Raw genomic sequence first — 14,185 nt, 5'->3', positions numbered from 1 at the left:
AATAATCTCCCCAGTCTGTTTTATTCTCTGTAACATGCACTCGGTGATACTGCCCTTAAATTTGATAGTAGTGATTAGATGAGATTATTAATTCCTTTTTAACTTTTTAAATTTATGTTTAATTGAAGAGATAATATTCTTGATCAGAATTTCCTCATTTTTTAATCATCTTATCCCAGCAGAGATTTGTTTTAAAACTAAATATGGTATTTATTACAATACTTTAAAAAACTAAGGGTACCAGTGCTTTTATTCCACCTGTTTTGCAAAATCATACTCATTTCTTCCTTTCTCCTTTCTTTGGTCCCTAGGGGAACATGTAACGTCAAGGTTTAAAAACGAAGTGGAGCGGATGGGTTTTGATATGAACAACGCCTGGAGGATTTCTAACATCAATGAGAAGTACAAGTGAGTTGTATTTGGTCCCTGTGGACCGCTGCCTTTTCAAGAAACCCCAGTTCTCATGTGGCAGAACAATTGAATTTAAAATTTTTCTTCAAAACAGTTTTATTTATTAAATATAAGTGAATGATTTTCAGAGTACTTGTTGAGCCTTCTGTTTCCATTGCTATCACTGGAGTGGAAAGAGATTCTTACTTAGTAGGATCCTGGAGTCTTCCTTCCGGTCCCCTCCAGGCCTCTCTTCTGGCACATGTACGTCTAGATACCTATAGGCAGGCAGTTTCTGTTGTCCTCATCACTACTCGATAAAACACTTAGGAGCTGGTTTTTACGTACTTTTACCCCAGATCGTATGAAAAGGCTTAAGTCTTATTCTGTTCTTTAATTCATTGATCTAAAACTAATGTCAAAGCTATGATTGTGTAACCTTTAAATATTAATGGAAACATTATTAAATATTTCCTTGGAACGTGTAAGAACTTTGATAGGGAAGGGCAGTTAATTAACTATGATTTTGGTGATTCAGATTTCTATAAAATGAAAGAAAATTGTCCAGAATTTTTAAGTTAACGTATCCTTCTCCTCTTAAGTTTCCCTGCCGCAGCTGGAGGCGTTAATCACTCTGTTATCTTTCCAGCTGCCTCAAATTATGATAGCTGTTTTCTTGGACTGTTTGTGGGTAGCCATCAGAGCATTTCATTTTTTGCTGGAAAAACTGCAGCTAATTACTATATACAGCTCTTAACATGGACCTTGGCCAAGGAGGTGTTGCCAAGAATCAGGAGCTACGGATGTGTCATGCCTCGGCCTGTTCTCAGCTGACAAGTCAAAGGAGAGAAGCACGGTGGGAGGGGGGTCCTCAGGGAGCCTGCGGCTGTGACAGGCTTTGCTCACATGTAACCCACCTTTCCTATACTGGAGACTGCTTATCTGCCAAATGAGCAGCTCACACTTGGTTAAGAGCTGACTACTGGGTAATGTAATACTTAGAGGACAGGAGTATAGTGATCCAAATATTGAGTGACGTAAGACAAACAAAACACCTACTAATATTTTCCCTAATGAAAACAGCTTTTTAAAACACAACACTGTAAGTCAACTGTAAGATAAAATAAAAATTAAATTAAAAAACACTGGCTTCCCCCCCACCCCCCGCCTTGAGTGTAGTTCTGAAGTGTGTTTTATAGAAATGATGATTAATAGCATACTCACATCACTGACCTGGCTTAATGGGGCTGTGATGGTGTATGCAGGTGGGGCTGACCCACCGTGCTGCATCTGTATACCCACAGCTGCACCTGTCACCTACAATTAGGATACCTTGTTTGGTTCACATCAAGCAACACGTTAGTAATCCTATGAGGTCTCTGGGAAGTCGAAACTGTGGACTCTTGCACTGCTTATGTTTCCCTGAAAGACTGAGGGCCTGGTAGAGTGACAGACTTCCACCTCTGCAGTTAAACTGGGTACCTGTGTAGTTAGAAATGATCCATATATTGGTTACAACAGTTGGGAGTCCCTTTTTTTCATTGATTAAGATGGCCAGGTTTCTGAAAGGCAGCATCAAGTGGAACAGTCCAAGATAGTATCACTTGACGTGTGTAACGCTTAGGGCAGCCCACTCCATTAAGCAGGGCGGAACTTCGAGTCTTGCTCCTTGCTGCCTTTGTAACTGGCTCTGGGGTAGCTTGATGCACACCCTTACCCTGGCTCACTCGAGTCTCTCCTCCTCCTTCCCTTCTCCCTCTTCCTCACCATCCCTGTTAGGCTGTGTGGAAGCTATCCACAGGAGCTCATAGTGCCTGCCTGGATCACTGACAAAGAACTGGAAAGTGTCGCAGGCTTCCGGTCCTGGAAGCGCATCCCTGCTGTCGTCTACAGGTGAGGAAGCCTGGCCAGGCCCAGCTTGGTCTGTGCTGCTGCCCAGTACCTTTGGTCTGTGCCTCTGGCGCGGCTAGCCTGGGGGTGGGGTGGGGCTGCTTCAGGGAGCTCTCCAGGCTATTGCGCACCTCCTCACTGGTAAAGTTGCCCATCCGGGCATGTACCGGGCAGCGCTTCACTGGGGCACTGCCTGATGATGCAGCTGGCACTGAGAAGAAAATTTTGGTTAAAAAATGGCTGGATTTGCTATTTCAAGATCCTTCTGACATTGTTTTTTAAAAATGTTTATTCATTATGTCTGTGCTGGGTCTTCGTTGCTGCATGGACTTTCTCTAGTTGAGGCGAGTGGGGTCTCCTCTCTAGTTGCGGTCCACAGACTTTGCATTTGCAGTGGTTTCTTTTGTTGCGGAGCCTGGGCTCTAGGGCAGTGGGCTTCAGTAGTTGTGGCGCACAGGCTCAGTAGCTGTGGTGCAGGGGCTGCTCCACAGCCTGTGGGATCTTCTAGGACCAGGGATCGAACCTGTGTCTCTTGCATTGGCAGGCACATTTTTTACCACTGAGCCACCAGGGAAGCCCTCTTCTGACATCCTATGGGAAGATAATGTAGTCACTGCTTTTAGCTTCAGTTGATGACCTTTGGATTGAGAGAGGAGTCCTGGACAGTGAGAATGGGGAATGTAGATTTGTGATTGTCTTTGTGGTTGAAATATTGCCACACGGAAGAAGTTTGTTTTGAGAGGGAGCATTTAGAGAAGGCTAGTGCTTGGCTGGTTAGAAGATAGTAGAGATTAGAGGCAGGAGAGTCAAGGGAGCCAAATTCTAGAAGGGGTGGTGGTGTGGTAACAAGCACAGGTGTTAGAACTCAAGTCTCTCTGACCCGCCTTGCTGTGCCACCTTGAGCAAGTTCCCTGACTGACCTCAGTCTGTTCCCATGATGTTCTCAGTTCACAGTTATGCTGTGACATCTGAAGGACTCTGTAAGCCAAGGCTTCCTAATCAGTGTCTGGAGTAGATTGTATTCCTGAGGGCTGCTTTTATAATTCAGTGACTAGCTGAGTTCTCACAAATCATGTGAAGTTTTTAAGAAGTCATTCCCTCATGTTTTGGAACAATTTCAAATGTCCACAGTCCCCATTTCATTTTCCCCATTTGCAGACTTTATGGACTCTCCTTGAATTTGGGCCAAACCAGTGAGGCTTAGTTAGAAGCTCATGCCAGGAGGAAGTCCATTGAAATACTGAGGTGGTAAGAAGGGGTTTAAAACTTCTTGTATAATTCCCAGTGAGGTAACCAGCTTGTTTTCTTAGTCCATGGAAGGCAGATTTTAGTGGCCATCCCAAAGAGGGAGAGATGTGAAAGTACAAAGTTGCTTCTGGCCCAGTGAAAGTCGTTCAGTCGTGTCCGACTCTCTGTGACCTCCTGGACTGTAACCTGCCAGACCCTTCTGTCCATGGAATCCTCCAGGCAGGAATACTGGAGTGGGTAGCCATTCCCTTCCCCTGGGGTTCTTCCCGACCCAGGGATCAAACCCAGGTCTCCTGCATTGCAGGCAGGTTCTTTATTATCTGAGCCACCAGGGAAACCCATTAAATTTTCAATCTCAGTTTTCATCACTGTTGTTTTCAGACACCTCTGGAAAAGTAGGTCACCAAATTTACCTATCATTCAAGTGGTAAGGCTGACACAGGAATTAGAGAGCAGCGCAAGCTGAAAGGATTTAGGAGTCTTACCAGGGATCGGCCCAGCTCAAATAGGGAAAGCTGCCAGCTGCTGCTGTGTGGCCAGCAGCTGTGTTAGATCTGCAGCCCTGTCATTTGCGGAGTTTGCTGACTTTGACCGTAAGGGGAAAGGACTCTCATCTCAAAGCAAGGGTCGTTCAGTGAAATTCTCCCTGTTGGTAGAGAGGCCTAAAAGTGTAGGCCGAAGAAAGAATAAACACGGGAAGCTTCTTTTCCCTTCCAGAGTTTATGCCAGAGAGAACGAGCTTTGTTAGCTCAGGTGGCAGGATGCTTCTGAATCCAACATATGTTTACTAAATGTAGTTGTCTGTTGATCGCTAATGACTCTTGAGGTTGCTGGCCGCACTTGCTTGAAAGCACCACATTGAACCAGCATCTGATCAGTGCTTTCTCCCATGGTGACGAGAGTGCTTAATTGGCTTTATTATTGAAGATGGAGATTGCATTAACACAGCAAGACAGTGCAAAGGCTGCCCATCTGTAGTGCAAGTCACAGCTCTCTCTCACTGAGTGATTATTAGAAACTTCTAGTCATGGGGCTGTCTGGTGGCTCTGATGGTAGACAATCTGCTGCAACGCAGGAGACCCGGGCTCCATCCCTGGGTCGGAAAGATCTCACGGAGAAGGGAATGGCAACTCACTCCAGTATTCCTGGCTGGGAAATCCCACAGACAGAGGAGCCTGGAGGGCTACAGTCCGTGGAGTCACAGAGTTGGACACAACTTAGCAACTAACACTTTTACTTTTCTAGTCATTTAGGGAGTTTGAAATTTCGGGATAGTTTAAACATTTGTATCTTTCTATATGTAAAATTGAAGAATTCACTGTTTAGTAGGGGACTCATCCATTGAACATCTTAAGTTTTATTTTTCCGGCTCTGTTCTAAAATGATAGAAACACTCTAGTGATCTTTAGTACAGTGTTTTTGTTCTCTTTCATGCTACCTAAGCATATAGAAGACTGCGGAAGCTGGTTTTTGCAGCAGTTCAGTTGCGATCTAGCTATCATTCTATGACCCTTAAAACCCAAGACCCAGGCTGACGAGTGCCATCTACTGTTCTCGAGCGTTGCTGGGAAAAATTTCGGAAGAAAAGGATGTGCAGCAAAGGCCCCACCAGCCTATTTTGTAAAGAGCTGCCGCCCCTCAGCTCATTGGTTACCCAGCATCTGTTATTGTATGCTAGTAGGCATTTTAAGAATCAATGAGGTTTTATTTATAGTTTGGCTCCATTCAGCAGTTGACCTAATTGTTGTGTTGGCAATACACAAGTACTTTCTATTATTTGTCTCTCCTAATGAGGGAGGATTTAAAAACGACAAACAAACTGATTCCAGTGGAATTTATTGTTGCCAAATTTAATTTTATTGTTTATGAGTTTTAGGATTAAAAACAAAAAATGTTCTCACATTGTCCTTTGAATAAAACATATAGATGCAGTAGTCTGTTTAAAAACCCGTCTGCATAAGGCATCCACATATGTTCTATGTGGATGAATGTGCATTTGGAAACAATTTTAATGGGAGTAAAGAACAGTGACTGTTCTCTCTAGGATATAGAATTTGGGAGATACTAAAATTTTTTGCTTACTAGCTTTTTACTCATTGACTGTTACAGTGAACTGACTACTTCTGTAGCATGTGAGCGGCTTTCTTGAGCTGCCACGTACAGTCCACCTTTTCAGTGTGTGCAGCTCAGTGGTTTAAGTATGTTCACTGTGCTGTGCGACCGTCACCACACTTCCTTTAGTGTGCTCTCCCCACCCTGAAAAGCAGCCCCCGGCCCGTTAGCAGACACTCCCCATTCCCTCCTCACACCCCCTCACTCTGGGTTATCAGTAAATCTACTACTGTCTCTATAGAGCTTCCTGTTCTAGACACTGTATAAACGGAATCATAATGTGGTCTTTTGTGACTGACTTTTCACTTTGGAGCAATAACATACTCAAGGTTCACCCATGTTGTGTTATATATTAGAGCTTGATTTCTTTTTGTCACCAAATTACATTACCCTTACAACTTCTTAGTTGCTAAAATTACCTTACTAAAATTCCTAATTAGGAAAAGCTTGGATAGACAATATGATTTCTGGTCTTTTTCGTGAAAAAAGATCTTATCAGAGTATGGCTTATTGATGTTTTATGCTATTCATTTCCATCTGCCTATAGTAAGAGCAGTTGTGACTCATGAAATCTCAGGAGGTTTTGTAAAGCAGTCCACTGTGGGCCAGGTAAATATTTCAGTCCCAAATGTGGGATCTTGTTTTGAAAAGAATCCTCAAGCCAGCCATAATTGCATACTTGCTATGCTGGGTCCTCAGAAGTCAGGAGGAAACAGATGTTTGTCTTAGCATCCATTAAGCTTAGATATGCAGGTGTAGTATTAAAAAGAGATTACTGCTTCATTATTAAGTAGCAGAATTAGTGTGGTGTTGGTATTTTATTTTTTTAACCAATTTTCCAAAAGCAGTTATTCATATATTCTTCATGAATATTTTGTTTTCTGTAAGAATACACATTTATCATTTCGTTGGTTATTCTACAAAGGTCTCTAAAATGGTATGATAATCCAGAAAGATTCAGATAGATTTCATTATTCTTGATGGTTTATAAGACTTCTGCCCTGGGAGGCCTTGAAGGTAACCCATCACGTACTATTCATTAAGGCATTTAAAATCTTCTGTGTCACTTTTTGTATGAGCTCAGAGTATCTGAATGGGGCCATGGCGTTGGGTACAGTTGTCGTCTTGTTCCCTGCGCAGGCACCAGAGCAACGGAGCCGTCATTGCCCGCTGCGGACAGCCAGAGGTCAGCTGGTGGGGCTGGAGGAACGCTGACGATGAGCACCTGGTGCAGTCTGTAGCCAGAGCTTGTGCCTCTGACTCCCGATCCAGTGGCAGCAAGCCGTCGGCTAGGAACAGTCCCCGAGACTTCCCCTGTGCAGGAGACCTCTCTGATGTGGAGTTTGGTAAGGAGTCCCTGGGCCTCTGGCAGCAAGTTTTTATAGCATCTGAGAAGCTTTTCTTGAAATGGCCTTTTTCTTTTAAGACAGAATTTGGTTTCATAGAAGAGCGAGAGTGAAGCTTCAGTTAGTGAGATTGTTTGGGGAGTCATGGGTCTTGGCAAAAACCAGAAGACCTTCTCTTTCAAACTTGGTTAAGAGGGCTAGAGTGTTGTCTTTCTTGCCATCGTGACAAGATGGACTGTACATGTGATAGGGGACCTACAATGTTTCCAGACCATGAGGGAAACATTGGGCTTATGTTGCAGTCATTCTAGGTAGAACTGAAGTATAAGAGATTGTAGGCAAAATAGAAAACAAACTCGGGAGAGAAGTCCCATTGTATTTAGGTAGTTTGGGTTAGGTGGACTTCACTTAATCGAACTTTTTGGGTACTGTAATAAGTGTCTTTTGTTTTTATTTTGCAACAATTCTGAGATAGGTTCATTTCGTTTTTTCTTCCTGCTCCTGTTGTCCCCAGATTCTTCTCTGTCAAATGCTTCAGGAGCAGAGAGTTTAGCCATCCAGCCACAGAAGCTTTTGATCTTGGACGCACGCTCCTATGCAGCCGCGGTGGCAAACCGAGCCAAAGGAGGAGGTTGTGAGTGCCCAGGTGAGGCGCACAGTGCTTCTGTCCTTGGGAGTCCGGCCCATGCCCGCCTGGGTCGTAGTGCTCAACTCAAAATGAGTGGAAAGCCATGTTCCTCAGCCTGTCCTGAGAGAGCCGCAGCTCCTTGGATTCACAGTACTGCATGCTCTTCTCATGGGAGAAATGGAGATTGGAGTGCAGTGAAACCACAGATTCTTCCCAGTGCCAGCCTTTTGGTGATAAGGAAAGTCCCTTAAGAAGGCCTGTTAGGTTTGGAAGCTGCTCCTTTGGTGACGTGATTTCTCAGCCTTCTAAAAGCTTTTTATTGTGTTTGACATTGGGTATGCTCATCACTGGCCCCATGGAAAAGTCCTCACATGGCTTTTACTTGAAAAACATGGGTAGAAATTGAAGTAAATACAACTCTAGTGAAGCACCTCAGTCCTGACTTAGAGCAGCCCCACTGTTTGCATACTGGCTTTCTCCAAGGAGGGACCTCTTGGGTGCCAGTTGTGTGCCGATGGAGCAGGTAGAGGCACTAAGCTCTTATTCAGATGTGAACTAATTGCCGGAAAAAGCAGTTTGAGCACAGAATTTGAATGCATAAGTATGTGGTCCTGCCAGGTTGTTCTTATAGATTCCAGAGATGCAAGTTAGCAGAGACCCAAGAGGTAAACCTGGGGTAAGGTAGAAAAGTGTGTGTGGGCCCTCCGTCATTCAGTCATGTCAGACTCTTCATGACAGCATCAACTGCAGCCCACCAGGCTCCTCTGTCCATTGCATTTCCCAGGCAGGAATTCCCGAGTGGGTTGCTATTTCTTATTCCAGGGGCTCTTGCTGACATAGGGATTGAACCCACATCTCCTGCCTTGGCAGGTGGATTCTTCACCACTGAGCCACCTGAGAGACCCTAAAGTGGAAGTCAGAGCTTTTTTTTTTTTTTTCTTTAAATAAAAGCTTCTATTTTATGTCATTATCTTCTTCACATGGAGAAGGGAATGGCAGTCCACTCCAGTATTCTTGCCTGGAGAATTCCATGGACAGAGAAACCTGGCAGGCTGTAGTCCGTGGGGTCGCAAAGAGTCGGACACAACTGAGCGACTGACACATGCGCACGTCTTTTTCAGAAATCCTTTCTTTTCGAAAAGATGGCTAGAAATCAAGGGCTGTTTTCATCTCATAGTAAAGGACTGGGCTAATAGTCATCAAACACCAGCATCTCACCAGTCAGCAGTTACAGTGGATTGTTTTATAGCCAGTTTGCTCCTTTTGAACTTGGTGTTGTGGATGTTAAATTCACCATATTTGTGTTCTCTGTGTTGTTCTCTCCAGAGTATTACCCAAACTGTGAAGTTGTCTTTATGGGGATGGCAAATATTCATTCAATTCGGAGGAGTTTTCAGTCTCTGCGTTTGCTGTGCACTCAGATGCCAGATCCGGGAAAGTAAGACCTTGGCCTTGGCTTTAAGTTTGCACTGCCCTTTTTTTTTTTCTTTTTTAATGAGTTGGAGGGGGTCTTTCTACTTTTCTGGTAAACTTCAGTTTTACCATGAGTCCGTGGGTGTTCTCCTTCCTGTGTGAGGATCATTCAGCAAAAAGGAGGAGCTGGGAGAAAAATCTAGCCCTTTGAAAGGTATGGAAATGTGCAGCAGAGAATAGGTCTCAAACCCCCAGAATGGAAGCACCGCTGCCTTACTTTTCCTGGGCCCTCCTCTTTCTCTTCTCCATGTTTTTGACTCAGAGTAACTTAATTCTTTGTTTTCTGACATCCTGTAGTGACACTTAACCTCCTCTGAACTGGAGTGTTTTACCGTGAACAGTAAAAGTGTATTCATCATGTTCTAGAAAGGGTTAAACTTTTAAACATGCCAGGAGATCAGCTCCTTTTACATTTGCTTCTGATTTTAAACTACTTTCTTATTTACTAAAAACATTACCATGATTTTTATTGCTTATTAAAAATGAATGGCTGGTATTTGCTGTGAGGAAGGTGAAATAACACCCCTCCCCACAAGGGAACTGTTTGAATACAAGATGAATTAGGAGGAACACTCTGTAAAAACAAATATGGACAGATAAATATTTGAAGGCCCCCGCTTCACTATTTCGGAAGCTGGAAATGGTGCCGGAGGATAGAGTTTTCTCCTTTCTGGTGTTTGTGCTAGAGCCCATAGCAGTTTCCCTGAGTTCTGTTGAGTAGATCTCATAACTGCATTAATTTTGCAGCATTCTTTGATTGATTAAATCAAATGGCGGCTGCCTGAATCACTTGTACGAACTCCTGGTAGCAAATGATTAATTTCATCATAGTTGCAATTAGCCGAGAGGGTGAAGCAGTTGTCCTTGGGGAAAAGCCTGACCAGAGAAATGATGGCTGTCTTGCCTGAGGGTCAGCAGTTTGCATCTGCTGTGCGAACTTAGAGCCCAGCTAGTAGCGCTCCCTTCCCTGTTGATGGCACACACAGTCTGCTCAGGTCCAGGGCGCCTGCCACTGACTGCGCCACTCGAGCCAAGTGGCTTCATTCCTGTGGTTATCAGTTTGTCCTGCCTATAAAAAGGAGAGCGTCAGTACTCCCTGATCTCTAATATCTTCCATAGGTTAAAAGTCTTTCTTAAAAAGCTGTTCTTAAGCTCCTGAGTCAAGAAGACGTAGTTAACTAGCCCTTGTTTGGCCCACATGGATGTCAGGGAGGAGGGAGGTTGTAGAGGAAGAAGGAGATGGCTTATCTGTATTCGGCACAGATCACGATGCATCACTGACGCGTCCCTGTGGATGAAGAGGCGGGAGCAGCCGTAAGCCGGCCTCCTGACACTTGTGTGCATCTGGGCAGGGCCTGGGCCTGGGTGTGCTTCTCCCTCAGATTTTGAGAACAGGACGAGGGAGCCTGCAGCGTCAGCGCAGTGTCAGCACCTCCTCCGTCGGCAGATTTGGGTGCAGCTCTTGTGTTAGGCTGGAGACACTGACCGGGTTGTAAGGATGAGTCAGTCAGGTTCAAGAGAACCGGGTTCTCAGTTACTGTTTCTCCAGGGGCCAGGAGGTAACTTGCCATTTGTCCTCCTGAGCCCCACCTTTCAGTTTTCTTTTTCAAGACTGTATGAGGAATAAGAATGAAGAATCCACCTGCAAAAAATGTTTCTCAGGTATTAGGCCATAGAAAGTCTTGAGATTCAATTTTTACTCACGACTTAAAAAGTAGGAACCTTCAGTGTTTGCTAGGCACTGCACAAGGCAAATGTAACTGTGCCTGAGGCAGTGTCTGCCCTCTTAGGAGTCAGTCTGGTTGGTAGAACAAGCCAGTCCTTGTGAAGCCAGTGCTTATGCAGTACGTTCTGTTGTCTGTTTGCCTGGAAAGACCCTCTCTTTGGGCTATTCCAGAAATTCATACTTATCCCCCAAGGTTTAATAGGCCTTTATAGACTCGTCGCAGCAAAAGCCTTCTCATAGTCCCCCGACAGAAGTATTGATTCACTCCTCAGACTCAGTGTTTGACGGGCTGGACTATGGCCTTAACCACAGATCTGATGATAATTTGGAGAAATTTGAGCTTTTTGTTGGGGGTGGGGGGTAGAATTCTTGGCAGGGCAGAAGAAACAAAATGTCAGCACAATTTAAAAAAAACCTATTGTCATTATTCCCAAGGGGTAATTCTTGGGATCTGATACTTTTTGAAAGCCTTTTGAAAAAAGAGTTTTTTCGATCCCTGCTGAATCCAGTCTTTTTTTTTTTTTTACTTTATTTTACTTTATAATACTGTATTGGTTTTGCCATACATTGACATGAATCCGCCATGGGTTGAATCCAGTCTTCACTAAGCCCAGTAACAATGTGCAGCCATTGGCTACTCATTTGTGTAAGTCTAAATCATTAGTTTGGGCCTACCCAGTTCTAATCCATAAACATTCAAGACTGGATCAGTAGTGGTACGTGATGTTATCTGCACTGTTTTTGGAGTGGCGTCCAACTTGTATCTTGTTGTAAAAATGTTGGTCCCTTGGTCATGTCTGTCTCTTTGCGACCCCATGGACTGTGGCCCACCAGGCTCCTCTGTCCGTGGGATTCTCTGGTTAAGAACACTGGAGTGGGTTGCCATTCCCTTCTCCAGGGGATCTTCCTGACCCAAAGGGGTTGAACCAAGGTCTCCTGCATTGTAGGCAGATTCTTTACCATCTGAGCCACTAGGGAAGCCACTGTATCTTGTTACAGAAACATTGCTTTAAAGGTATTTAATTATTTTATTTCTGTATGCCAAGTCTTGGGTGCAGCATGTGGGGTCTTGAGTTGCGTATGTGAACTTGTCGTTGCAGCGTGTGGGATCTAGCCCCCAGACCAGGATCGAACCCTGGCCCCCTGCATCGGGAGTGCAGAGTCTCAGCTGGACCACCAGGGAAGTCCCCACAGACATAGATATTTGAGTTTTCCTTTTTTTTTTTTTTGAAAACTTGTTAGGCAGAGTTGCTGATTATTAAATACAAATATTTTCTCTTTTCCATCTCAGAAGTGGTTGCATTTTTTTCTTTAGGAGAAAATTCCAGAGAACTAGCTTTACTGGGTAGATACAACTCTTTACAGACTGAAAATTATTAACTCTCCCTGGGTAATTAGCAGTAAGATTTTTGGAACAAAAGGTGGCCCTGTTAATTACTGTCCTGTTTCTAAGGCTTTCCTGTGTTGCATGGTAGGGCCTGGGCCTAATCCTTGTATGTACTTTATAAAGACAGAGATTTTCTGCTTGTTGTGTTTGGAGGGAAATATCTTTGGGAATTGCTTTTCAGTTTGATGGGTATTTGGCATGATCCGGTGTCTCATGGAAAGCGGCATTTCCCGTCCGCTTGTGTTTGGTTTTTCAGTTGGCTCTCTGCTCTCGAGAGCACCAAGTGGCTGCATCACCTGTCTGTGCTGCTGAAGTCAGCGCTCCTGGTGGTGCACGCCGTGGACCGCGACCAGCGGCCTGTGCTGGTGCACTGTTCCGACGGCTGGGACCGGACCCCCCAGATTGTGGCGCTGGCGAAGCTCCTGCTGGACCCTTACTACCGGACCATCGAGGTAGGGCGGAACGCTTCAGGGTCACCAGGGGACGCCGGGCAGGGTTTTAGCATAAGTCTTGGTTGAGGTGGTCCTCCAGTCAAAGTGGAATTTCTGTGGTTTAGAATCACTGCTCCTTTACCTTGAGCTGAATTGTGGTAGTACCTACCACAGTGCCTGTTCCTCTTAAAAGGGGGTGGATGGTAGATAACAAGGTACTAAGCATACAGACATATTTTCCTTTGCAGAATATCTACTTGGAAAAGTTTTGGCTACCCCGGAAAATGGGGTTTCTGTAGGAAGGATCTTGACGTGCTTATTAGGATAATGGGTCTAAATATCACCACAGTGTTCTGTGGAGAAAGAACCCTGTTGTGAAATATCACCTGTTGGGCTAGAGAGACAAGAAAAACCTTGAAGGTACCCTAAAATATATGTAAATCTGGGATAGGGAAAGATTTTACAAACATGACTTCATAAGTGTAACATGAAAGAAATTTAAAAATAAGATATGAAGGGGACAAAAGTGTGACTTTTTAATAGTGAATGAAGCACTAAAAATAGTCTTAACAAACACTTAGATAAACGCTTAGTTACCACCCCTCTGCTGATTGGGGAGTGGAGGCAGGGGAATTGGGAAACCGTCCTAAGTATGTGTCCCGTCGTTTGGTCACGGGGCTGGGTTGGGGCTCCTGATGGGCTGAGTGAGGCCGTTGAAAGGTATTCCTGCCGGTGGCCTTGGGTTCAGGACAGTCGTAGTTTGGATAGACAGGCACAAACAGGTCTCTCATGGGTGCTTCCCCGCAGGGTTTCCAGGTCCTCGTGGAGATGGAGTGGCTGGATTTTGGCCACAAGTTCGCTGACCGGTGTGGTCACGGGGAGAACGCGGATGATCTGAACGAGCGCTGCCCAGTGTTTTTGCAGTGGCTTGACTGTGTTCATCAGCTTCAGAGGCAATTTCCGTGCTCTTTTGAGTTCAATGAAGCATTCCTTGTGAGTCTGTGCTTGTGATTCTTCATTTTGGGGACCTTCTAAATTCATAGGAGTATCAGTGTAAGTGTTAGTGGGCCAGTTTTCACGTTAAACAGCATCCTTTCTAGATTTAATTAAGGGGCTATTTTTTTATTTTAGAAAAAAGGTAACACAGGTGTTTGTTCATTTAATGAATCCATGTGCACTAAGTTTATGTAAAGTCTTTGAGTTGTTCCAGATGTAGCTTTAAAAATGGATAATAGAAGCACTAAATAGTAGTTAAAAATAGAAACAATAGGTTTTCGTCGGCTCCCTCCAGTCAGTCACACCAACCCGCCTGGGTCTATTCCCCACTCTCTGCTCCCGGCCTTTGAAGGAGGACACACTGGCCTTGCCCTCTTCCAGCCTCCCTCCACCTGGGCACCAGCTTCCACGCCCTCCTCTGCTCAGCTTCACGGCTTCAGCATTCCTGCTTCCCGCCCTCTGTCGGCCCACTTCCCGCTTTTCCGGATCACTGCCGTCGGCATACAAGTGGGGTGCAGTGCCTCCTGTCTCAGCACACCTGTTCCTGGATCCTGCGTC

At 44.8% G+C, this 14,185-nt stretch overlaps 1 protein-coding gene across 7 annotated transcripts in view; it reads left to right on the top strand.

The window, feature by feature from the left end:
- MTMR3 (myotubularin related protein 3) overlaps positions 1 to 14,185 on the top strand; it is a 126,643-nt gene that overhangs the window by 100,021 nt on the left and 12,437 nt on the right. For all 7 annotated transcript variants that reach the window (XM_018060996.1, XM_018060995.1, XM_018060998.1 and 4 more), the window contains 7 exons: positions 312 to 408; positions 2,170 to 2,283; positions 6,781 to 6,986; positions 7,501 to 7,632; positions 8,941 to 9,052; positions 12,457 to 12,652; positions 13,439 to 13,624. In XM_018060996.1, the coding sequence (XP_017916485.1) occupies positions 312 to 408; positions 2,170 to 2,283; positions 6,781 to 6,986; positions 7,501 to 7,632; positions 8,941 to 9,052; positions 12,457 to 12,652; positions 13,439 to 13,624 (1,043 nt within the window). The remainder of the gene's footprint in view (positions 1 to 311; positions 409 to 2,169; positions 2,284 to 6,780; positions 6,987 to 7,500; positions 7,633 to 8,940; positions 9,053 to 12,456; positions 12,653 to 13,438; positions 13,625 to 14,185) is intronic.

The sequence above is a fragment of the Capra hircus genome, chromosome 17 (assembly GCF_001704415.2).
Source record: "Capra hircus breed San Clemente chromosome 17, ASM170441v1, whole genome shotgun sequence".
Lineage (NCBI taxonomy): Eukaryota > Metazoa > Chordata > Mammalia > Artiodactyla > Bovidae > Capra > Capra hircus.
The sequence above is the reverse complement of the archived record's forward strand: the minus strand, read 5'-3'. Positions and strand labels throughout refer to the sequence as shown.